The sequence below is a fragment of the Lytechinus variegatus genome, chromosome 9 (genome assembly GCF_018143015.1).
Source record: "Lytechinus variegatus isolate NC3 chromosome 9, Lvar_3.0, whole genome shotgun sequence".
In the NCBI taxonomy this organism is placed as follows: Eukaryota; Metazoa; Echinodermata; class Echinoidea; order Temnopleuroida; family Toxopneustidae; genus Lytechinus; species Lytechinus variegatus.
Window position 1 is genome coordinate 13,367,954 of NC_054748.1, and position 25,812 is coordinate 13,393,765.

At 37.5% G+C, this 25,812-nt stretch overlaps 1 protein-coding gene across 8 annotated transcripts in view; it reads right to left on the minus strand.

Annotated features, from left to right (window-relative positions):
* The window catches only part of LOC121421004 (MAP kinase-activating death domain protein-like), a 106,129-nt gene that overhangs the window by 42,015 nt on the left and 38,302 nt on the right, over nt 1-25,812 (minus strand). For 5 of the 8 annotated variants that reach the window (XM_041615584.1, XM_041615580.1, XM_041615583.1 and 2 more), the window contains exons 6-16: nt 24,188-24,268; nt 21,704-22,039; nt 18,590-18,730; nt 17,704-17,902; nt 16,592-16,749; nt 14,227-14,259; nt 9,342-9,538; nt 8,569-8,825; nt 7,919-8,018; nt 6,365-6,542; nt 5,717-6,098 (exon numbers count right to left, since the gene is read on the minus strand). In XM_041615584.1, the coding sequence (XP_041471518.1) occupies nt 5,717-6,098; nt 6,365-6,542; nt 7,919-8,018; nt 8,569-8,825; nt 9,342-9,538; nt 14,227-14,259; nt 16,592-16,749; nt 17,704-17,902; nt 18,590-18,730; nt 21,704-22,039; nt 24,188-24,268 (2,062 nt within the window). The remainder of the gene's footprint in view (nt 1-5,716; nt 6,099-6,364; nt 6,543-7,918; nt 8,019-8,568; nt 8,826-9,341; nt 9,539-14,226; nt 14,260-16,591; nt 16,750-17,703; nt 17,903-18,589; nt 18,731-21,703; nt 22,040-24,187; nt 24,269-25,812) is intronic. The other 3 variants (XM_041615586.1, XM_041615585.1, XM_041615582.1) reach the window with 2 other exon arrangements.

Genomic DNA, 25,812 nt, shown 5'->3' on the forward strand with positions numbered 1-25,812 from the left:
ACATGTATAACACAAAAGTTAATGATTATTTCTTTTTTTTAAACGATTGATGATACATTGTTGGTCAATGCAGTTAATCATTGAAAATTATTCTGCGATCAATGCTTCGCTTTGTTCTGCGACATGTGCTTCGCTTTGTTCTGCGACATGCGACAGCAATCGCGGAAGGGAAACTCCCCAGGTGGATACTAGTATTTTATAAAGCTGTTCATAAGTTACAAATAGCTTTACGTAAAACCGGTGACCCCTTTTTAAAGGAAGTGATTCCTGTGTATGTGCAGTAGTTGACATAGCAGCTGCAACCTAAGAACATGTTACGGTCGTGCCTGAAGTTGTGAGTGAGTAACCTTATGACCAGCTTCATGAAACACCCACCGCGGGTGCCCTGCAAGTCATCACATGGGTAGTGTGTCTTCAGAGGAAACTCCCTCACAAAAGATGTGGTACACAAATATTCAAGGTTGGCAGATGTCTCACTTTTGGTCCTATCAGGGAATTTTTTATCCGCAAACCAGAGGGTTCGAGAACATAGAAAATGTATCATCAAATAGCCCTTCATAAATGTAACAAAGTAGTCTAGATTCTAGACGTCGGTGTACTTGTTATTTCTCTCCATTTGCTTCATTCTCCATCCCCTGCGCGCCTTCCCTAGTGATCGCGCTATCACCTCTTTCACACCCCTCACATCGTGGGGCTGTTTTCATTTCGGGCGTAGAGGTCAAAGATTGTGTTATTGATCAACAACGTAGCTGAAAAGTAGAACAGTCCTGGCAAAGGACTAGTAACAAAGAACAACCAAGAAGTCTTTGTCAAAAATCGGTAAATCAAAACAGCAGTGTCGTGGAAAAACGACATAGTTGCAAATATTGACTGGATGTGTAATGGATTTGCATTGTATTTCGGCCTTACCTAAATCTATATATATCAATTTCTTGAGCCTGCATGCAAAGCGTTTTATAATCAATTTCTAGGATAGAAAGTATAAAGTGATAAAAGCTTATCAAAGGTTCTCAATTGATCGTAAGCTTTATTGAATGACTGTTTCTCACAGCTGTATCATGTTCAGCAGTTTCAGGCATATAAATATGATTGTGGTGAGAAGAGGTTAATAAATAATAACATGTAGCTATTGGTTTGCATTCAAATCACCTTTAATATGTATAAATACATGCTGGCAAGCAAACCAAAATTAAAAACAGGCAGATATTATATGATTCTTTAAGAGAAAGTTCATCCTGGTGATAAGATGGTTTATCAAAAACAAACAAACTTGACAAAAAATATTGGTGAAGGTTTGATGCGAATCTACTGATAAAGGAGAGCTATGCTTTTTTTTTTAAGTTATTGATTTGTGATGTCAAATTCCAGCAGCTCCCCAACAAATTATCTGATATGAATTCCATATATTCCAAATTTTTAATGGAATATTTAATGAATACAAATATTTTTTCTTATAGAAGGGAATATGAAATGTGTTTGATGATATATATTCCCCATATAAAGAAAAACACATTGAATTCTTCCGAGAAAATAGATTATTTGCAATTTATATCACATGACATATGGAGTATTAGCTTGTCAATAGCATCACAAAAATAAAACTATCAAAATTCATAACCGGTTTTCCTAGACATATTTTCCTAAAACCTTCATCAATACTTTTTTTCTGCTTTTACTACAGCCAATTTATCCCTAAGGTCAAATTCGCTTTTAAATACTTTAGAGTAGAAAGGATGAGATCAACTTGTTTGATCAACAATCACCAATAAAAACACTTCAATTTGTTTAATCTAAAGGAAAATGAAGCTAATTCTAACCTTCTGACAGAATTTAATTCTAAACTTCACGGAAGATGTCTGAATAGTTATCAGAGATGTACCTCTTTCTAGTTCATAATGCATACTAACGATCTAATTCTGAATAATGTAAATTTGAAAGTACATGAATGAGAATCGGACAAATTATTATCTGATAGATAATAACATATTAGAGATGTCAATAACGTATTAGAGATTTGTCAAAATTATCTTAAGTGCACTGTGCCTAAACACACCAAATGAAAACGTGCAAGATAAAACATCAATTACAATACCCCAGCAAAATGAAATAGACTTTCGACATGCCTTCTTTCTCCAAAATCATTTCAAACTATTGTAACATGCAATGTTGATGGCAGCATGTAAAATAAACCTTTTTAGAAATTTTGAATTCAATTTTTCCTTGTCCTTGTGTTTTCTTGATATATTGACTTTAACAAATCATTTTAAAGGAATTTGTTCATTGTTCAAAGTAAGTGTAATATGTACTCTTGAAACCAAATAAGACAACTTTTTAGAGTTTTCATTTTATTTTTCCTCGTTTTCAAGGTATAATTTAAAAAAAAAAATAATGAATTAATTAATTTGCAAAGGGCACCTCTTGTTAGACAATGTACAAGATGATGTCTTATATTTTTCTCTTTTAAACCAGCACTGGTCTTCTTTATTTGAATGTCTCATATGCCATAGTCACTCTGGTTAAACAAAACCGACACCAGACCAGTCAAAGCTATTGGTATTGCAATATCCTCAATGACATACCATCGGACGGACTAGTCTGCATGCACAGACCTTTGGTTCTTGCATAGTACATAATGCAGGGTCTGAAGTAGCAAGACTAGATTCAGTCCATGTACTATGGCTACTTCTGCCAATATTGACACAGACATAGACCCGTATTCTCAAGGGAGGTTTGAAATGTACCATAGTAAAAAACCATGTACTATGCAGATATCTGTACTAATGGTGTAACCAATTTTTATTCCAATCCCCGATCCGATCCGATTTTCCCCTTTTTTCTACATTTTTCCGAACTCCGATTTTTGACCAGTGGGGAAAAAATCGGATCAGAAAAACCAAAACATAACAAGACAAAAAAAAAACATGTGGCGACATGTTTGCCGTCAAAATGCGCTGGTGATTTGTTTTGATCTCAGACAAAAGCGGTGGAAGGAAAAGAAGATAAAGGGGAAGAAAATTATGATTTGTTTTTATCTCCGATATTAGCGGAAAGGGAGGTGGAGAAGAAGATTATGATTTGTTTTGATCTCCGACATAATCGGGAAAGAACAAAACGATGATAATTGGTGATAATTTGTTTTGATCTCCGACAAAAATGGAGGAAGAAATACAACGAAAAGACGATGATTTAAGCGGAGGCAAATAAGATTTAGTTGAACACGCTGACATGCGCGGTAATATTTACGACTATCTGACTATACGTCCTCTAAGAGTTTACGATTACCTCCGCCATCACTACGATGTTGTAGAGAAGGTGAATATCATGGTAAACAACTCTGGATAATAATGCGTCTTTTTCGGGAGGTCATGCGACCTTTTAGAGTTTACGATTACCTCCGCTATCACTACGATGTTGTAGAGAAGGTGAATATCATGGTAAACAACTCTGGATAATAATGCGTCTTTTTCGGGAGTTCAAGCGACCTTTTACGATTACCTCCGCCATTACTACGATGTTGTAGAGAAGGTGAATATCATGGTAAACAACTCTGGATAATAATGCGTCTTTTTCGGGAGGTCATGCGACCTTTATGAGATTACGATTACCTCCGCCATCACTACGATGTTGTAGAGAAGGTGAAAATCATCTCTAACAACTTTGGATAATAGTGCGTCTTTTTTCGGGAGGTCATGCGACCTTTAATAGTTTACATTTACCTCCGCTATCACTACGATGTTGTAGAGAAGGTGAATATCATGGTAAACAACTCTGGATAATAATGCGTCTTTTTCGGGAGGTCAAGCGACCTTTTACGATTACCTCCGCTATCACTACGATGTTGTAGAGAAGGTGAATATCATGGTAAACAACTCTGGATAATAATGCGTCTTTTTCGGGAGTTCAAGCGACCTTTTACGATTACCTCCGCCATTACTACGATGTTGTAGAGAAGGTGAATATCATGGTAAACAACTCTGGATAATAATGCGTCTTTTTCGGGAGGTCATGCGACCTTTATGAGATTACGATTACCTCCGCCATCGCTGCGATGTTGTAGAGAAGGTGAATATCATGGTAAACAACTTTGGATAATAGTGCGTCTTTTTCGGGAGGTCATGCGACCTTTATGAGATTACGATTACCTCCGCTATCACTACGATGTTGTAGAGAAGGTGAATATCATGGTAAACAACTCTGGATAATAATGCGTCTTTTTCGGGAGGTCATGCGACCTTTATGAGATTACGATTACCTCCGCTATCACTACGATGTTGTAGAGAAGGTGAATATCATGGTAAACAACTTTGGATAATAATGCGTCTTTTTCGGGAGGTCATGCGACCTTTAAGAGTTTACGATTACCTCCGCCATCACTACGATGTTGTAGAGAAGGTGAATATCATGGTAAACAACTCTGGATAATAATGCGTCTTTTTCGGGAGGTCATGCGACCTCTAAGATTTTACGATTACCTCCGCTATCACTACGATGTTGTAGAGAAGGTGAATATCACGCTAAACAACTTTGGATAATAATGCGTCTTTTTCGGGAGGTCATGCGACCTTTATGAGTTTTCGATTACCTCCGCCATCACTACGATGTTGTAGAGAAGGTGAATATCATGGTTAACAACTCTGGATAATAATGCGTCATTTTCGGGAGGTCATGCGACCTTTAAGAGTTTACGATTACCTCCGCCATCACCACGATGTTGTAGAGAAGGTGAATATCATGGTAAACAACTCTGGATAATAATGCGTCTTTTTCGGGAGGTCATGCGACCTTTAAGAGTTTATGATTACCTCCGCCATCACCACGATGTTGTAGAGAAGGTGAATATCATGGTAAACAACTCTGGATAATAATGCGTCTTTTTCGGGAGGTCATGCGACCTTTAAGATTTTACGATTACCTCCGCCATCAGTACGATGTTGTAGAGAAGGTGAATATCATGGTAAACAACTTTGGATAATAGTGCGTCTTTTTCGGTAAGTAATGCGGCCTCTAAAAGTTCACGACGGACTCCGCCATCACCACGATGTTGTAGAGAAGAGGCCTATCCTTGATCGGCGGTAGTGTCGCGCGCTGGAACGTCATTATCTTATTTTCCTTCCCCCGATTATGTTGGAGATCAAAACAACTCATCATCTTCTTCCTCCGCTTTTGTCGGAGATCAAAACAAATTCTGCCATCAGTGTAGCGTGCCGCATTTGTAAACGCGCCGGCCACATACAAATTTCAATGTATTTTTTTGTTTTTGAATGTCTTCCGATCCGATATCCGAACCGATTCCGATTTTAGGAGCAAAACTTCCGAACCGAACTCCGATCCCGTAATTGCTCTAACTTACAGCATTAACCTGTACATAATTATGCTTATTTCATAGCGTATGCTAAGAAAAGTTCAATTACAAATGGGCGCTATTGGAAAGAGAGCACCTAACTGAAGCGTGATAATGCAAGAAATTTGCACAGTCCATGAATATGTAACATGGTACAATTGAAATTTCCTCTGAGATACATGTATGAGCCACAGAGTATGCAGTCTAGTCTTCACTCCAGACATACATGTAATATAATTTGTTAAAGTATCAAATTTGAGTCTGTATTTGCAGACTACTTTTGGAATCGATTTGGCTGGTAGAACTGGAGAAACACTTTGCTGGGGTACTGCAACGTAGGTCAGTAATATCTAACTGTTAGTAACCCCATCTCACCTATGGCCGCTATGAAGTTATCCTCATTCAAGCTATGAGACTCTGAGGGCCTTGAAGCAATTGTTAACATCCCGCCACCTCCACCACCACCACCAACACCACCACCGGGATGATGATGCCCTCCTTGCTGCTGCGACAACAGCTCGTCCAAGGCATACTGACCATGAGGTGCTCCGGACTTCAGGCTGCCCCCGCGGTGGCGCCCTTCCCCTTTCTGGTTCAGCTCGGGCTCCTTGCCGAAGTAGTGCGTGCTGGCGATCTCCAGGAGTGCGAAGGCGCTGGCCATGCCACCGGCGGTGTGGTTATCGAAGGAGTACTCCAGGCCGGCGAGGACGGCCTTCAGGACGGAGCACAAGCCCTTGTAAACAGCTTTGTTCACTTTCTGCATATCAGCAAGAAATACAGGAAATTACAGTTATGTTATTCTGCAAATGTTGACATTAAATTACAAATTACAATAAATCAGAAGGCAAAGGTGAATAAAGCACATAGCTTTAGACATTTGTTAAAACCATCCGTATTTTCAATACAATCTACAATAACTGGAGTAAATTGTCAACAAGGTTGATTCATGACTTGGACCATTCGTTATTCTTCTACATGCAATGCCTCTCTAATAGGGATCAAAGCCACAAGTCCCCTACTTACCACATCTTCAATGTAGTCTCCCGTGACAGCCGAGTCTTGTGGGTAGAGCTGGCTGATCACTTGCGCCCTGAGGTTCTCATTCTGCATGAGGCGTTTGAGTCGTGACCAGTTCAGCCAGCCAACATTGTTCCCTTCCAACACTCCCCTGACAATCTCCTTCAAGAAAAGCTGGTCCTCGCTAAAGAAAAGGAAAACACACTCATGATTTTCAAGATCCTCCTTTTTAATTCTCTCACTCTACATTGGATCAAGGATCTTAGAGAATGATATGCTGCTCTCTTATTGGCATTACGTATGTCATTTTGCCAGGTAGTGAAGGCCGATCGTTTGTCTGATATGAGTTTAGTAATTTCCTTATCATTCTCATCAAACCAATCTTCATGATACCTTTCTGGCTTTCCTAAAGTTTCCTTCCTAGTGGCAGGAAAACACACTCATGATTTTCAAGATTCCTGGGCCAATTGCATATTGTATAATGGTAACTTTGCCATCCAATAGAAACTACACTGTACAATTATGGTAACAATGCTCAACAGTGAGTGAGCGAGTCAGTCATGCAGGTTGGTTTTAAATCCGGTTTAGTCCACGAAGACATGGGTAGCAGGATTCACCTCGGACTAACAGAGATCACCCACACCCCTCCCTCCACTTTATTCCATTCGGTGCATCCTCCGCCCTCATCCCAACCCTCCTACTCTCCTCCACCACTTGCTTCTTCCATGTTCTTCGGTTTTCCCTTCCTCTGACCCGTCACCTTAAAGCTTGTGTATAGTTTTGGTAAATCCACCAAAATGCACCTATCACTATTCCAATTCATGCTAGCTAATATGAATGGATATGCCCTATAACAGTTATGATGTGGAGGATATGAAATGAAGATGTGTTTTACAGGATAAATTTTGCGATTTTACATGGAAATTTAACTTGATCGGGTCACCCGATCAAATTAAAATATCTGTGTGTTTTTGCCTTTCAATTAAATCCTATTCCAAATCATGGAATGGGCTGAAACTTTCAAGATATGTTCTTTATCTGTAACTTTTGGATATCTAATCACTAAATTTATAAGATAAGTGCTTGAATGCCCATTTTTTTTATTGAAAACAAGCATCGCCAAGAGAGGGCGCTATATATCCAAGATTTGAATATTTGAAATTTTCTCAGAGAAGTGCAGTTGGAAAAATATCTAACAGTCTCTACGCTTCAGTAAGACTGTCATATTAGATGATATTCGATTATCAATCACATTATTGACCCTTTACCAAAGCTATACACAGGCTTTAAACTCAAGCACCCTTTCCAAAACATGATCGATATCCCTCCACAATACATGTCAAGAAAATCAAAATAATGAACTCCATGGAAAATACCTCTGGATGGCTGATTACATGTACTTAATTAGCAATTATCATATTTCAAGATATTTGGATAACTTAAGTTTTCAATTCATCGTAACTTTCTCGCAACACAACACCCCAACAGTCGGACTTAAGTCCATGTGTTACACCTCCCGGAACAGCAATACACCTTTGTATTAGAGCGCATGATACTGACCTGTTGGGTCTTTCACTGGTAAGTGAAGAGCGTTTCTCGGGTTTCTTGGTAGAGTGATGTCTGATGAGAGATGTCCTTTCCACAAGTGACCTCCTTGTATCTGGAGGAAAGGAACAAAACATTCCATTAATGCAATTTAGAAAGTATAAAACACACAGCACTGATGAATAGATGAGGGCTAGGGGTACTGGAATAATTATCATCACCATCATCATTTTCATCATCAGCACCACCATCATCATCATCATTATCTACACTATCACTCTCATCATCATTTTCACAAAAAACACAATCATCACTATCAAAATCATGAAAATCATTGTCATTATCATCATATCATCAATCATTATCATAATCATCATCAACAACAATATCATCATCACCACCACATCATCAACATAATAATCATCATCATTGCAGCTGTCATTGCCGCCATCATCATGATTTCCTATTACCCTCATCATCATCATCACCACTACCATCACCAACATCAACATCACTATCACCATCATCACCACCACCACCGAAACCATCATCAACATCACTATCACCATCATCACCACCATCACCACAACCATCATCAACATCACTATCACCCTCATCACCACCATCACTATCATCCCCTCCATCACACGTCAAAGGGAACCAACCTCTTGTGAGCGGCGAGGAGGTCTTCTTTTTCCTGGTCGGCAATCCCATCCCGGACCCCATCCTACTCCTGTTGGGGCCCGGGTCCGACTTGACACTGGGGGAGTAACCATTGGGGTCCAGGCTGCTGAGGGACGTCGGTGACCCGATGGGTTCCTTGGCCGTCTCCAGGGCTAGGTCCATGATGCCTCTGAGGATGGAGGGCTTGGGCTTGGTCTTGGTGGGCGTGGTCGGAGCCGAAGAGTCTGAAGAATCCGACCTAGATAGGTGGATTGATTGATCAATTTTAAGTTTTCAATGACACAATCAACACTTGTCATATACATGTAAGTGTCAAAGAGATTTAAAAAAAAAACAGATAGAAGCCTGATCCAGACTGTTTTTGATGCTTTACAGAAATTCTTCATTATCAAAACTGACACAAGGGTTGTTGGAATTGAATGGGTCTATTATTGATCTATTGTTAACAATTGTCCTACATGTAATAAGATGAACAGTGCATTGAACTTGTGCTACCATATGTAAATCTGAAAAGCGCATTGAACTTGTCCTTCTATCCTGAAAAGTGCATAGTTGTCCTAAACTCCAGGCTTAATTTAATCTCAGATGTAGGGTTAGGATTAAGGTTGCAATAGGGTTTATGTTAGGTCCAGAGTAAGGTTCAGGATAGGGTACAGTGTTAAGCCCAAGGTTGAAGTGAGTTGCTCGATTAGTGTGTGGAATTTAGAGCGAGCAATTGTCGCCAGAGCAAATGTCATGAAATCGTCATACTAACCTGAAAAGTGAATTGAACTTGTCCATGAAAGTTGGCGAGGTTCGCCCCCCTCTCGAGCCAGCCTCTGAGTCGACGTCGTTGGAGTCTCTGCGATTCTGCTTCGTCATCGCGTACATATTGTCAGAGTCGTAAACGCTGCTGTCCAAATCTTGATCCGTGTCAATACCGGACATTGACATATTCTGGGCAATGCGCATCTGTCAAAAGAATCGGTAACATAGATTTGAGAACAATAATGGCAATGGTAGATATAAGAATGAATTTACATGAAATTATGCACAGAGCATAATAGATTTTAGCACAACAATAATGACAGTCACTGTGGCAAAATAAGATGAATCTAAATGAAACAATACATATCTGTCAAATGAATTTACATTAAACATACATTCTAGAACAATTACAATAGCAGAAATAAGATGTGCATATGTCAGATGAATTATTAACATACATTTTATAACAATAATGGCAATGGCAGAACAAGATTGAATCTATGGACAGTGCTACCGATGATAATTAAGGGGAATGAAACCTTTCGAACAAGTGGGCTTGTGTGGAAACAAAAATAAAAGAACAAGATCAAAGAGTTTAACAAAAATCAGACAAATAATGAGAGAGTTATGAGCATTTGAATATTGTGATCACTAATGCTATGGAGATCCTCCCATTGGCAATGTGACAAAGACATCTACATTACAATAATGATCTAAACTTCAAATACTCATAACTGTCTAATTTTTTGTCTGATTTTTCTCAAACTTTTGTTGATCTGTTTCTTTGATTTTTCTGTTTTTGCACAAGCTTTCTTGTTCCAAAGGTTTCATTTTCCTTCAATAGCATCAGGAATTCAACGAAGAAATGACAAGGCGGCTTGAAATAATGTAAGTTTCTGTTGTTGTTTTTATTCTTATTGTTTTCAATGGTTGTCTCATCAGAATCAATCTTTGTCCCTGTTACACAAAGGATGTTACAGGACCCTACAGTCAATCGCTAAGCCTTGTATTTAGGAATTTGAATCTTGGTCCGTTTTATAACACTTGTTACAATCAGCAATTACAGTTTTCAGCTTCTGAAATCATTCAATTTGATTGGCTGATCGTAAATTTTTCAGACACTTTTGATTTGATCTGATTTATTTTTCTTCTAATAACAAATATATATTGACAATAAATCAGGCATTTATCATTTAGCATAAAATCAGTAACAGAAGATGGATTGCCATAATTGTAAGCAAAAAGATTGAAAATATGACAAACATTCCATTGGTTATTACAACAAGTCTTTATGAAACCAGACAATGGTGTCCGGTTTCATAAAACTTGTTATAACAAACTTGCAATGACAGTTATAAGGTACTGAAATCATGCAGTTTGATTCGCTGATAATAAAATTGTAATAGAAGTTGCATATTTGATAACAAGATTTTATGAAACGGGACCAGTATCATCCAATGCCCTGAATCATTCCATTAACCTTGATACATGTACTTATTACTATGTGCTGCATTGAATAAGGAAGTTTTTGCTGCTTATTCAACACAAAAGGCATCAATACTTCATTAAAAAATAAATCAAATAAAAATAAATAAATAATGAGACTTGTAAAGCGCCAAATCCACTCTGTAGAGTGCTCAAGGCGCATAAAGAGCTAAGAGTTAAATAGCAAAGTTTTTAGAAGATTTTTGAAAGTTTCGACAGAGGTACATTTTTTTATGTCTTCAGGAAGGCTATTCCACAAAGTGGGGCATGCAAAAGCAAATGTAGTATTGAAATCATAATTGATCTATTACCACTCTGAATATACATTATCACCTTGATGAATACTTTATGAGTACTTAAAGCTTGTGTATAGTTTTGGTAAATCCACCAAAAGGCACCTATCACTATTCCAATTCATTGCTAGCTAATATGAATGGATATGCCCTATAACAGTTATGATGTGGAGGATATGAAATGAAAATGTGTTTTACAGGATAAATTTTGCGATTTTACATGGAAATTTAACTTGATCGGGTCACCCGATCAAATTAAAATATCTGTGTGTTTTTGTCTTTCAATTAAATCCTATTCCAAATCATGGAATGGGCTGAAACTTTCAAGATATGTTCTTTGTCTGTAACTTTTGGATATCTAATCACTAAATTTATAAGATAAGTGCTTGAATGCCCATTTTTTTAATTTAAAACAAGCATCGCCGAGAGAGGGCGCTATATATCCAAGATTTGAATATTTGAAATTTTCTCAGAGAAGTGCAGTTGGAAAAATATCTAACGGTCTCTACGCTTCAGTAAGACTGTCATATTAGATGATATTCGATTATCAATCACATTATTGACCCTTTACCAAAGCTACATGTATACACAGGCTTTAAGAGCCTATCAATTCAATGACATGTATAAACATGTATGACAATGCATTAAGGCATCATATTCAAATGAAAACAGACAGATAAAGGAAGACTTCATTTATTGACAAATGATAAATGATATACACTAATCTCTTAAAGCAAACTCGGACTACTGATGATAAAAACAAAACATACACTAATCATCTAAACACTGCATGCAAACAATGATTAATAAACATGAAGGAAATGAACAAGATATATATCATACATGTATGTGACAGTTTTACAATTAAAAGGAAAAAGCCTCATTAATAATCAAGTGTATGAATAAAATTACAAAATTGGTTATTTCTGTATGTTCAATAGAAAAAATAATAGAAATTTGAAATACTTTACATTTAAAAGGAATAAATGAAATGCCAAGGGTAGGGGAAGGCGGGGTAAGTTGTGACAGTTTTTGCTTTTTGCATGTTAGAATTGATATGATTAATAATCTTGTCGAAATAAGTACCTTGCCTTGAAATTTAATTCTTCTGAAATATTTTCCACCTATATATAACTTTCTATCCCCACACTGAAAGTCACCGTGACCTTTGAAAAAAACGATGTCAAATGGCTCAACTTGCCCCACATATGGGGTAAGTTTGAGCCACCTTCTGGGGTAAGTTGAGCCACAAAAACTATGTACAAAATGTATGAGGGGAGAACCAGCATGTCAATTTTTTGTTTAAAGTTTTTTCACTTGCTAATTCTCTATAAATACTAACATCATTTAAAAGGAAAAGAGCAGTCATGTAAATTTGCTCCTTTCAGCAAGCATTTCAATCAATTTTTATGGTTTGTTTGTTTTTTAAGATACATTACCATAGGAATTACCATGGCTCAACTTGCCCCATGCTGTTTGGCTCAACTTACCCCAGTCCGAACTTAGTGCGATAATTTTGTATCCACACATTTATTATGCATCCATCATATAAAAGACTATGACAAGAATGAAGATCCATACCTGGACTAATAATGTTGTTATCATGTCTTTATTATATTTAAAGACATGTGTATTTATAAAGCACTTATCTATTTCACACTCTTTTTTACTTTTTTGGATGAAATTCATATTTTTCCCTCTAAAAAACTACTTTTTGTTTCAAAGTTGAAAACAATGTGGTGGGGTTAGGGGTTATGCTACGGGTCATCAATACATGACACCACCACAATGTCTGACTCATTCATTATTGGCCTAGGGCTGGTGGCTCAACTTGCCCCTATGCTCAACTTACCCCGCCTTCCCCTACATACCATCTTTTTTTCACAATGTATGGGTATGATTTAAGTTATAGTTGTTGTTGTTCTTTTGGGGAAGATTTTTTTTTGCATATTCATGGTTTCATCAAGAACTTTAAAGCATTGCCTACCGGGTATTTGTTCTTTTCACTTTATTTCAGTTTGTCAGCACTAAAACCAAACTCAAAAGTAGTTGTACTAACCAAAAGGTAATAGAGAAAGTCAAAACAAAATATGAATTAAACCCTTCTTGTATTCAAAGGTAGGAATTACACATTTACAATGTAAATGTGTAATTACATGCACATTATAGATTTATGATCAAGCAATAATATTTAAATGTATTCACACAGGACTAATGTGAGCATTAGGGGAAATTTACAAAGATCTTTTAAAAGTATGATTAAAATTACCAATTATATGTGGTACGTAATGTATCACCAAATACTGTAGGTCTGGGCTCAGTCTTTACAAAGAGTTATGATTGATCCAATCAACCACAACAATGGAAAGCCAGCAACACCAACATCTAACATGCACGTTTGTTCAAAATGTTTTTCTAGATATGATGTATATTCAAAAATTCATTGTTTTCTTGACAATTCAGCATGTTCCCCTTTGTTTTTGATAATACAAAGGACATTTTGCAAATTTCCTGTAGAAAAAATTATGACACGGTTGGATTTCCATAGAGTTACGATTGATCGGATCAATTGTAAGTCTTTGTAAGACGGGGCCCAGATCACTCTCAGAGAATGAGAGTACACGTTCAATATCAACTGCGCAATTCCTTCAGACTTAAATCTTTGTAAAGCAACCCCTGATTTTATATTAAAAATCATGCTATACATATTACAAAGGCAGGAACATGATTTCATACAAATGTATTATGATAACACACAGCTACATTGTACATGCACTATTGTATACAGATGAGAGTAAAAAATACTGTGTAAGGTAGGAAGCAAATACTTTTTAAGCACATTAAGGGCCTGTTGCATAAAGACTTGCGATTTAACGCAACTCAAAACATGCAAACGCAACTCCAAAATGCATGATTTTGATTGGTTGAAAATCAGGTTGCGTTCAATTTTGGAGTAAGGTTGTGATCGCAACTATTTTTGCAACAGGCCACAGTGCATTATAAAATGATATATGACTTGTTAACAGTGTGAAAGAGAGAGCAGGCAGTTTTTAATTCACATGACATTTAACAAAGTCAAAGACAATAGGACAAATGGTTTGAAATTGTCTGTACCCGAACGCTAAGAGGCAACTCCTCGTCCGAAGACTGCACAAGGCAATGTGGGATAGGTCACATGATGTTGATGATTGATCGCCAAGTGAATAACAAAGAAAGGGTGCATCAAATTATGAATATTATAATTTATATACTCCTTTAGTGCCAAAGTTTTTATTAAATATTAAATGTTGCTTGATATATTAAGCAAACAATATGATCAACTCATTATCTGAGCACTGCAAATGTAATGCTGTGAGTAAATGATAAACTGCAAGTATCTAAAAATCTATATTCTCAAAATCATGATAATACTTTGATATTTAAACAACAAAAGGATTTTGGGATACAACATGTACATATAGATAGAATGCATAATAATGATAATGATCATAGGGTATTTATATAGCACTCATATTAACTTTGCTTCTATGTTACCCTGGCTGGGGCTAGGCTAGCTAGGTCTTATTCAAATATTCTACTTAGTCCTAACTAAAGGGATATCAGATTTTAGATTGATAAATATAATTTGAATAATAGAAAAATATATTGTTTTCTCCTTTCTGATCAAAATTAACAATCATGACATATTCTGAATTCCTATGATGATAAATGATTTCCATGGGGTTCCCTAGACAGACTAGCAACACCTAGCTCGGACCCTGTATCACGAAGTTTTCAAATATGAAAGATTGATTGCATTTACGTGTACATATACAGGCAATCATGGATATGGATATGAATCATAGAATCAGTTGCTCAGTTTTGTGTAACAAAACCCTTGTATGTTGATGATTTGGAATGTCTGAATGTTCCTAGAAGATACTAGTTCTGTGACCCACTGTAGAAAGAGATGCATTTACACGCAACTCAAAAGATCACACACAAAGTCCCTTCAACGCATGTTTTATCAGTCCAGGGGGGTGTTTCACAAAGATTTAAGTATGACTGAAGTCGCACTTAAATGTCGACGCGTACATGATATGCAACGCGCAATCTTATTGATCAATACGAAGTAGTGCGCGTCCTTTTGGCATGATCTGACCAATACCGTCATACCTTTCATACTACGCGCAACTAGACATTTAAGTGCGACTCTAAGTCATACTTAAATCTTTGTGAAACACCCCCCAGGGCCCGTTTTTGCATACAAGTAATACTATAATGGTAACTTTGCCATCCAACGGTAACTACCATGGTAACGCTGATCATCAACCAATCAAAAACAAGGAATGCATGGAAGTTAATGTACCATTGCAGGGCAAAGTTACCATGATGTTAACATTTAGTGCAACGGGGCCTGATTGGACGTTGATGTCTGGGGAGCGTTTCATCAATATTTTCATCCGACAAGTTGTCAGATCTGACATCTTTCCATGATTTTGATTGGCTGAGAGGCACTGTTCCTATGGTAACTGTCGGATAAAATGGGACATGTCGGATAAAACGTCCGACAAGTCCTTTCATGAAACGCTCCCCTGGAAGCTCTCTGTCCCAGAGCTAACATCGAGGGCCTCCTGACTTGCAATCCCTATAAACCCAGTGTCGATCCCCTCTTGAGATTGGCAGTGGGTTAGGGATTAGGAGTCCGGATGCCCTCTATGTTAGCTTTCGGAAAGAGGGCTTCCAAACACCAATGTTCAGTCAGGGCCCCGTCTTACAAAGAGTTGCAATTATGGAAAGCCGCAAAGTCAACATATAAAATGCTTGTTTGTTCAAAAGTTTTCTAGATACATGTAGGAATGTGTATCCATTAATTCATTGATTTCTAGAAAAGTTGGTGTGTTCTCCTTTGTTTACAAAGGACGTTTTGCAAATTTCCTGTAGAAAAAAATTATGACACTGATGGATTTCCATAGGGTTACAATTGATTGGATCAATCATAAGTCTTTGTAAGACGGGGCCCAGGACTAGTGTTTCGTTGGTTGGATATGAAGTTGCGTTTGATATTTTGGGTTGTATTTGAGCGCAACCCTTTCTTCAACGGGCCACTTTCGTGTGAAGGAGTAAAAAATATGGTTCTGTGACATTTGCAAAGGCAACAATTGCTCCGATGTAAAATCTGTACGTTGCGCCAAAGCAAAAAACCTAACCTCCACAACTAAATACATCCTAATCCCTATCTTTACGTTATTCTGAACCAAAAACTCGACTACAATCCAAACTCGAACCCTATGCCCTCTGAGGTATTAACACCGGAGCAAATGTTGCAGGAGCATATGTCATGTCACCTGAAAGGTACTTCCAGCGCCCTTTATTTACAAGCTTAGAAATTGATTGCTGGGCTAATTGATACATCATCGTGCATGTTCAATCATAAAAATCAGCCCTATGTTCAATGGCTAAGCTTGTTACCAATGGGCCCTGCTGTGTTCATACTCACATCGGGTGACGTTGGATTATCCTGGCTGCTGGATGAATCGCTATCAGCGAATTGGTTGTTATCGCTCTGGACCATGTCAGGAGGGAGCTGGAGCGAGTCAGGAGGACGGTAGATCGAGTGTTCGTCGATCTCACTAATCTGGTCCGGTTTGTCTGGATCTAGCATGAATACAACATAAAAATATATATTTATACTCATACACAATTCTGAAAGACTGTAAAATGATAACATACAAATAATGCACATTTATGAGCATGTATTTCAGATGGCATCTCCATTTTCACGTGCTGTGGGTAACGATGCACCCAATATGCACTGCTTGGAGGGTTTCATAAAATTAAAGCATGAACATGCAACTTGCGTATTTTGGTGTACATGTACATGATTTTTCTGTGCAGAACGAGAGCGTATTGCACAAATCATCAAAATTTGACAAATATGCAATAGGCTCCTGTATAAAAATTACTGATCAATATGGTATCGTATTGAACAGTTTCATGTGCATGCACAACATATATCATGTGATACACAGCATATAGGGCAGTGATACAGAATGATGTTGTTATGAGCTACATGTAAGTTGCATTTCTATTCAACTATGGAGCCCTGTGGCCCAGTGGATTAGTCTCCGGACTCTGAAACAGAGGGTCATGGGTTCGAATCCCATCCATGGAATAAATTCCTTCTGCAAGAAATTTATCCACATTGTGCTGCACTCGACCCAAGTGAGGTAAATGGGTACCTGGTAGGAATTTATTCCTTGAAATGCCACCGCGCTGTGAAGGCTGCGGGGCTAAAGCCACGGTAATACATATCCAATTAAGCGCATAGCGACGCATTTGGCAGTGATATGCGCTATATAAGCATGTTGGTATTAGTATTACTATTATTTCTCTGATCGCATCGATCTTATGAAATGGCTACATTAACTGAATAAGTGATAAGTGATATGGTTTGCTCAATTATATTACAATTTAATTTGCATAGTAGTATTTCATGGAATACCAGAAATATTCCACTCGTGAGGGCCAATATCTCTAGTATCCCATTCTGAGCTATCCAATAAACATGTATGCTATATCTAACATCACAACATCCTGAAATACACATACCTTGTACGTCCCCTTTGATATCACTGTTCATCATGTCAACCACAAACTCGTCCAACGATGAGTATGACGATGACGAGCTCCCTCCCCCGTCCTCCCTCTCGCTCTCCTCCCCGCTCTCGTCCGTCGGGTTGGAGGAGTCGGAACCCCCCTCGGAGGCGCTGGAGAGGGCTGCTCCCAGGGTGCAGTTCTCAAACTGGACCTGTATAAAGTTTGATGAAGATTACAAAAACACACTTAAGTGTACATGTATGAAGTGGTCTATTGTTTATTTCATTGTCGATTCTGAAAAGGTTGGCAGAGATAAAATTTCAAAAAGAGGGAAAGGTAGATTCTCCTTAGAGTCATATCATATGTCCTATATCTTTTTTTATTTTACATCTTGAGTAAACATTGAATAGTTTGTACTATAAACTGACCTTGAATTCCATTGGTTGGAGCTGTTCTGTGAACCATTTGGACTTGAATAAGATGTGGGCCATACAATATAACTGATGTCATGACTTAACGTTGAATAGTTACTTACTATGCATTGACCTTGAATTATATTGGTTCGAGCTATAATTCCCAGAACCCTTTTAGACTTGCCTCCACTGATATGAGAGTCATATCCTATCATCTACAATATATCCAATGCTTACTACTTACTATGTCATGACTAATCATTGAATAGTTTTTACTATATTCTGACTTTGATTGGTTGGAGCTATATACCTGAACCACTTAGACTTGTCTCCGAAGAAATGACGGTCTTATATTATCATCCATATCCAATGTTGGACCTGTTCAGTTATTTCATTTTAGCTATCCCAATATGATGGTCATTTCAGAATCTATACATTTTACTATGTCATGACTAAAAATTGAATAGTTTGTACCATACACTGACCTTAAATTCTATTGGCTGAAGCTGTTCCCTGAACCATTTAGACTTGTCTCCAATAAGATGAGGGTCATATACCCCAGTCTGTATTCTCAGAAACGTCACATTCATAGGGTTGAGGCTGCACTCTCCAAAGTATTCCACAGCCTGAAAAAAATAAGAAGAACAGAGATGTACCCTACATGTAGCTCATCTAAGCAAAGACTCCTTTTTTTAAAGGTCAAGTCCACCCCAGAAAATGTGATTTGAATAAATAGAGAAAAATCAAAATAGCATAACGCTGAAAACTTTATAAAAATCGGATGTAAAATAAGAAAGTTATGACATTTCAAAGTTTCGCATATTTTTCTCAAAACAGTTATTTGCACAACTCAGTGATATGCAAATGCGAGTCTATGATGTCCATCACTCACTATTTCTTTTGTTTTGTATTGTTTGAATTATACAATATTTTAATTTCAATACAGAATTAACAATGATGCAAAACTTGACTGAACTACATAATGTTAAACAATGTTAATTCCACAAGTTCAGGGAGGAATAAAGCTCAATTTCAAATGACATGGGTGAGAAAAACAGAAAATTTCATATTTCAGATGATAAAATACAAAAGAAATAGTGAGTGCATGATGTCATCAGTCCCCTCATTTGCATACTGGCCAGGATGTGCATATGACTGTTGTGTGAAATTGAGCGAAACTTTAAAATGTCATAACTTTCTTATTTTACATCCGATTTTGATGAAATTTTCAGTGCTACGATTGTTGGATTTTTCTCTTTTTATTCAAATCAACTTTTTGTCTGGGTGGACTTGTCCTTTAAAGATAAAATGAAATAAAAGTAAATTCACAATGGCTTATGTTATTTCTAGTACCATTCTAGATCTCTTTCATCTACCAAAAGCAATTTAAAGGTTTCAAAGATTGCAGAAGGGTGTGAAAATGAAAAAAAAAAGCTTGAGCTCACATTTCTTGTATTTGATATGCAGCTGCATATTTTGGCTATTCATCATCACAGGAAACACAAATAATAGAAATGGAGGTAAGAGATTAGGGCACAATAACAAAATAAATTGCAATAATTTTTTTACATACACCAACGAAAATAATGTGTTCAATGTGAAGATCACGTTCCTCTCTCAGGAAAATATAGGTACTTCAAGATCAGAACTGACCTCAATTTTCAAGCTATTTTTCTTCCTCATCTGGTCATCTGCCATGGCATTACTGGGATATTAAAACCTTGTATCTTGTCAGAAAATGTTTCTTAGAGATATATGATAAAGCTAGCAATACTTTTGACTAAGAAGAGTTTTCTAGAGGAATTTGACTGCGTTCAAACCATATAAGGGTGCGACCATTGCTATATCCCTAAAAGTATAGCACATATACCAAGTCTCATGCTTTTAATAGAATGAGACTAAGGTGTGTTTCTACTGGAGAAAATTCCCCCAAAAGCAAAGTATTTTACATCCATGTATGACTTTTTGAGTGGGATTTCCAAGAACCACAGAACTACAAGGACTACATGTATTTGGGCATTTTGGTAATAGACCTTGATATCTGTCAAGTCCACTCCACATGACTCATTTAAAAAAAAAATCAAAGAAACCAATGGTCCCTTTGTTCTATGCTTCAGCTGTTTTTTATGGCTTCTAACTCTCCCCACAAGCCGTGGCAAGGAAACACATAAAGATTTTCAATAGAAAATCACTGTTATGGAAAGGACGAAAGACCTTTCTATTCATGTGGAGGGAAGCAGAATGGGAGGATTAAGCTTCCAAAGTCAAGGGTGGGTGGGCACAGTTCACTGTTTGCTGGTTTATCTACACCCGAATCTTGTCATCTTCGATTCTTCTGGTCTACCTTTGGTCTCATCTCACATGCTCTTATCCTACTTCGAGTTGACTGGAGTGGAAATAATGCTGGTGGTAATACCATTAAATACTGTACCGCCTCTAAAGATTTTGAGGATAATGGGGAAACAGTTGGAAATACAGGGAAATACTACAAAACATACATCTTAAGATATCAGGGTTCTCACAGAAATTTGAAAACAGAATTCCATGACTTTTCCATAACTCTTCCATGACTAAATTGCTGCTTTCATGACTTGCTTTCTGGCACGGTTTCCAAAATCAGACACAGCAGAGTATGATAATTAAGTATGAGAGAACTTTGTGAGACACGACAAAACGGAAAGCTGCCATAGCCATGAGGTAAATGCAATTCCATGACTTTTCCATGACTTTTCACAAATTTTCCAAATTCCCTGACTTTTCCCTGACTTTCCAGGACCATAAATTTTTCCAGGATTTTCCATGACCGTGGAAACCCTGGATATTTTCAGGTAGTGCCCAGGTGTTTCTCAAGCATATTCTAGCATAATTTCCCATCACCTCCCTGTCCATTAGGAACATTTGCTGAAATGCCATGACCATATAATTTATACTTAAGACAGAAGTCGAAACGGATATACGATGCAAACTTTAAATCCATCTTCTGTTATCCCAATATCCAATATGTAGTTAGAAACGCAGGCAAATATTTACTACAAAATATAATTCTTTAATATTTAGGTATTGCCCATGTGATTCTCAAACAAACATGTATTCTGCCATTCCCCTGTACCTCCTTGCACATGTTGCATACTTCCCAGCATTTGCAAGTTTTTCCCAAGTATTTTCCACCTACAGGTAGGTAGGTAATACATGTACCTAACTTTTGGGGCAGGGGAATTGCCAACCCTGTCTATGAACCGTAATTTCCTTTGGCAAGAAATTTATCTACATTGTGCTGCACTCGACACAGGTGAGGTGAATTGGTACCCAGTAGGAAAAAATTCCTTGAATGCTTGAGCGCCCGATCAAGGTAGCCGTGCTAAAGCCGGGATTATAATAATAGCCTGGCTGGGAGAACAGTTTTCGGAACTGAAGTGGCTACCCTGGGTAAATATGCTGTTATTATTATTAGTAACCAATTCATCTACTAACCATTTATTTTTCTAGCCAGTTTGTCATTGACCACTTTGTCTAATTTCCAGTAAGGTTATGTCCATTTTGTCTAATATCAACTTGGTTTGAGCTGTTAATTGACTAAATTTTAATATCTGGAAAATTACCTGGCTGCTTGCGAGTTGATCCGTGAATGCCGATCGATTTGGTCTTGAGCAGAGGAAGGTCTGGACCTGGAACGCGACCACAGGTCTAGGATACAGTCTCAGGGTCCTGGTGTGTTCCGTCAGGTTCCCGAGAACATTGGCCCCATTCAAGAACTTGGCCATTGCGACCCTGGTGGCGACGTCCACGGCATCGACGTCGTTCCCGTAGACGAACGGCTTGAAGTCTGTTTCGCCGGTGAGGGCGGAGCGATGCTTGCTGATTGCCTCGAATTCCCTGGAGCTGGCCTTGTCGAAGTCTTTGATTGGCGGAGGGTTGAGGCTCATACTGGCTAAAGCCTGATAAAAAGGGTTTTTAAGAAAACATACAAGGTTAATATCAAACTAGAAATATCCATTTGTTCTCATTACCTTCTCTCATCTTCCTTTTTATTCAGTAATCGTTTTAATTCTTCTGATGACGTACTCCTTTTATACTTTCTTTCCCATTTCTATTTCTTTAAGCCTTTTGACCTTGGCCTCCCTCTTTCCTCTTTTTCATGGGATAAGAACTTCTCCACTGGCCTTGTGACTCAAGAAGTTCTCGCCTGGACAACAACCCTGGTGGCCATGTTGTAGGCATTCATCCAAACCGTCGTATCAGTCAATTTTGGTCAAAAAATTGATTTTGAGATTTTTACAGAAAATGAAAGTACAAGTCCTACTCTATTCATAATTAAATTTCTACATGTAGATGGAAATTTATTTCATTTTCTGAGATATCAGAGGATTTTCAAAGCGGTGCCATACAAATTTTTAATAAAATGCGCACATCCCATCAGAAAAGTGTATTGTAACAGAGCGATACGACGTTTCGACTGATCACGCGCATTGAAATAGCGGTCAGTGAAAACGGTGTATCGCTTTTTGCCAATGGCAAAGCCACTCAAACCAAAATTACAAGCATGTAGCTCTTTTTCGATATTTTCTCAGATCCTTCGTTTTGTGTAAAAATAAAGATACCGATGTCAAGCAATTTTCTTTATCTTTCCAACCATGTATTTTTCTAGCAATGAATATGTAGCAAGGCTGGGGAACTAAGTGTGAAAATTATAGTATACTTTGAAGTAGAGATTCTCTGAAATGGGTTTGCACTATTGTATGTGTGATACGACGGTTCGGATGACCGCCAATGTGTCTATGAAAAGCTGTCTTCAGGCGAGTAAAATTGTCTCCCATTTGTGTTACAGAAGCTGTCTATAAAGGCTTCCTGTCTACTGTGGCCACTTTTTCTGTATCCATCAAGAGGCCATGACTTGCAGGTTCAAGTGAAAATACAGAGAAACCTGTCTATAGTGGCTACCCAACAGAAGCACAAAACATGGCCTTCGTAGACACAGGTTCTCATACACACTATATGCCTCAATGGGAATTTGTTTAAATGGTCACTATAGACAGGTGGCTGCTATAGACAGGCTCTTACACACACAACCTGCCTCCATGGGTATCAATTTTATTGGTAACTAATAATAATAAAAATAATGGTGGCTACTTTCCAATATATAGCACACAGGTCTACCTTTTGGTGCTCATGGCCCTTCAAGAAAAATAAACATACACACAAACAATAAAAGAATTTACAAAAAAAGAATACAATTTTGGATTTTCCTGAATAAGACACACTGTTAAACTGTCAATGGGAGAGGATCAAGTAGGTTTTCAGTTGGAACTTGAATGTTTCTGTTGATAAAATTTGGCATAATTGGATAGGCAATAGGATGGGCAGGTGGAAGCTCTCCAGGTTCTTACACCACAATCTGTCTCTATGAGAATTCCTTTTAAAGGGATGGTCCGAGCTGAAAATTATTTATATCTTAATACATAGAGTAGAATTCACTGAGCAAAATGCCTAAAATTTCATTAAAATCAGATAAAAAATAATAAAGTTATTGAAGTTAAAAGTTTAGCAATATTTTGTGAAACAGTCGTCATGAATATTCAAGAGGTGGGATGATGATGTCACATCTCCACTTTCCGTTTTCTTATGTTATTATACAAAATCACAATTTTTTCATTATTTTGTACTTGTGTAACTAGTATGTCACCCTTATAATGAAATAAGTTGCAGCAATAAATATCTAATGCACTAAATCAGTTGTCAATTCAATTTTTCTAGTTCTTGGGGGGAAAAATTTGAATAAACATACAGTGTATAATAAAATACAAAAGAACAAGTGGAGATGTGACATCATCAACCCACCTAATGAATATTCATGACGACTGTTCTCACAAATATTGCTAAACTTTAAGATTCAACAACCTTGTTATTTGTTATCCAATTTTGATGAAATTTTCGGCATTTTGCTCAGTGAATTCTACTCTATTATTAAGCTATTTATACTTTCAGCCCGGACCATCCCTTTAAGTGGTCACTATAGACAGGTTGCTGCTGTAGTGAGGTGGCCACTAACACAGGTTTGACGAGAGATATAAGAAAACAATACATACCTGTCTGAGGTGTCTCTTGAGGTCACTGCCCTCTGGTTCGGGAAAAGCAGGAATGTGGCCAGCCCTGCCTGCTACAGTGATCTGAAAATGTGTAAGAAAAAAGAGAGAAAATCGTTATTGTACATCATAAATGTAACCTAATATTTGTACAATTCACAAAATCTCTTGATATGGTGGATACTATGAATACACCTTCCATGCCCGCAAAATATAACAAAAAAAAACATCAAGTTAATGAGTCATTAAAGAAGTTTGGTTGATACTGGGAATATCTCTCATGAAATAAAAAAAAAATATGGTAAGAAAATGCATGTTGAAATGACCTCTATTTAGTGACTCATTAGACAAATGGTCGATGGTAAGAAATATCTCTCATTAATAAATGAACACGTTCCATGTTGAAATGACCTCTAATCATTGAGTCATTAGAAGTTAGTCGATGGTAAGAAATATCTCTCATTAATAAATGAACATCCATGTTGAAATGACCAATATTTATTGAGTCATTAGAGGATTGATCGATGGTAAGAAATATCTCATCATATCAATCCACTATTGAGTCATTAAGAGATTGATGGTAAAAATATCTCTCATTAATTAATGAATATCCACGATGAAATGACCGCTATTAAATGATGTTATCATGAGTCAGACGAGGGGGCGTACCAGAAATAGATATTGGGTAGATAGCAGATACATGTAGTACAGTACAGTACAAGCCATATAGATGGGCCACCTCACTATCAACCACAGTATGTTTTCATGTAGACTCATTCTTATTATCTTCTTGAATTTGTGTGACTTGGTTTGCATAATATTTCACCAACAATATTTTTTCCATGGAAAAAAAAAACAGTTTTAGACAAAAAGTTTAGCATTTTATTTCATTTTATTAGAAGCATTCTAGGACATTGTGGAGTGATGTGGCGAAGTGGATTAATCTCCAAACCTTAGAACACAGTGTCATGGGTTCAATTCCAAGCCATGGCTTAATTTCCTTCAGCAAGAATAAAATTGATCCACATTGCACTTAACCCTGGGTCCCATAACACAAAGGTTAGCGATTGATCTTACGCTCGATTCTCACATCTGACCGTACATTTCGGTCATTGCAATCAATTGTAAGATATTCTTGTACAATGATTCCCGATAGGAAATCATTCCTTGAAATGCTTGTGTGCTGTAAAAGTCTGACAAGGCAGGGATAATTAAAGCCGATGTAATAATAATAGCTGGATTTATAAAGCGCTTTTTGCACGAGGATACAAAGCGCTTGCTATGTTTACCCCTGCTTTAGCTCGAGCTACCACCACTGGCGCTAAGTGCATGCAAGGAATTAATCCTGCTGGGTACCCATTCGCCTAACCTGGGTTGAGTGCAGCACAATGTGGATAAATTTCTTGCCGAAGGAAATTACGCCATGGCTAGGATTCCCTCTGTTTGAATGGCGAGAGTCAGAACCACTAGACCACAACGCAACCAGTTAATATTAACTCCCTTGGAAGTGCATAGAGATATTATATCATAATGTGATGTGCTGGCCTATCTACAAGAACTGCACATTATCATAATAATCTTTTTTCAAGAGCATTATTGAGAGCTCAAAATTCACCGCTTCTGACAGT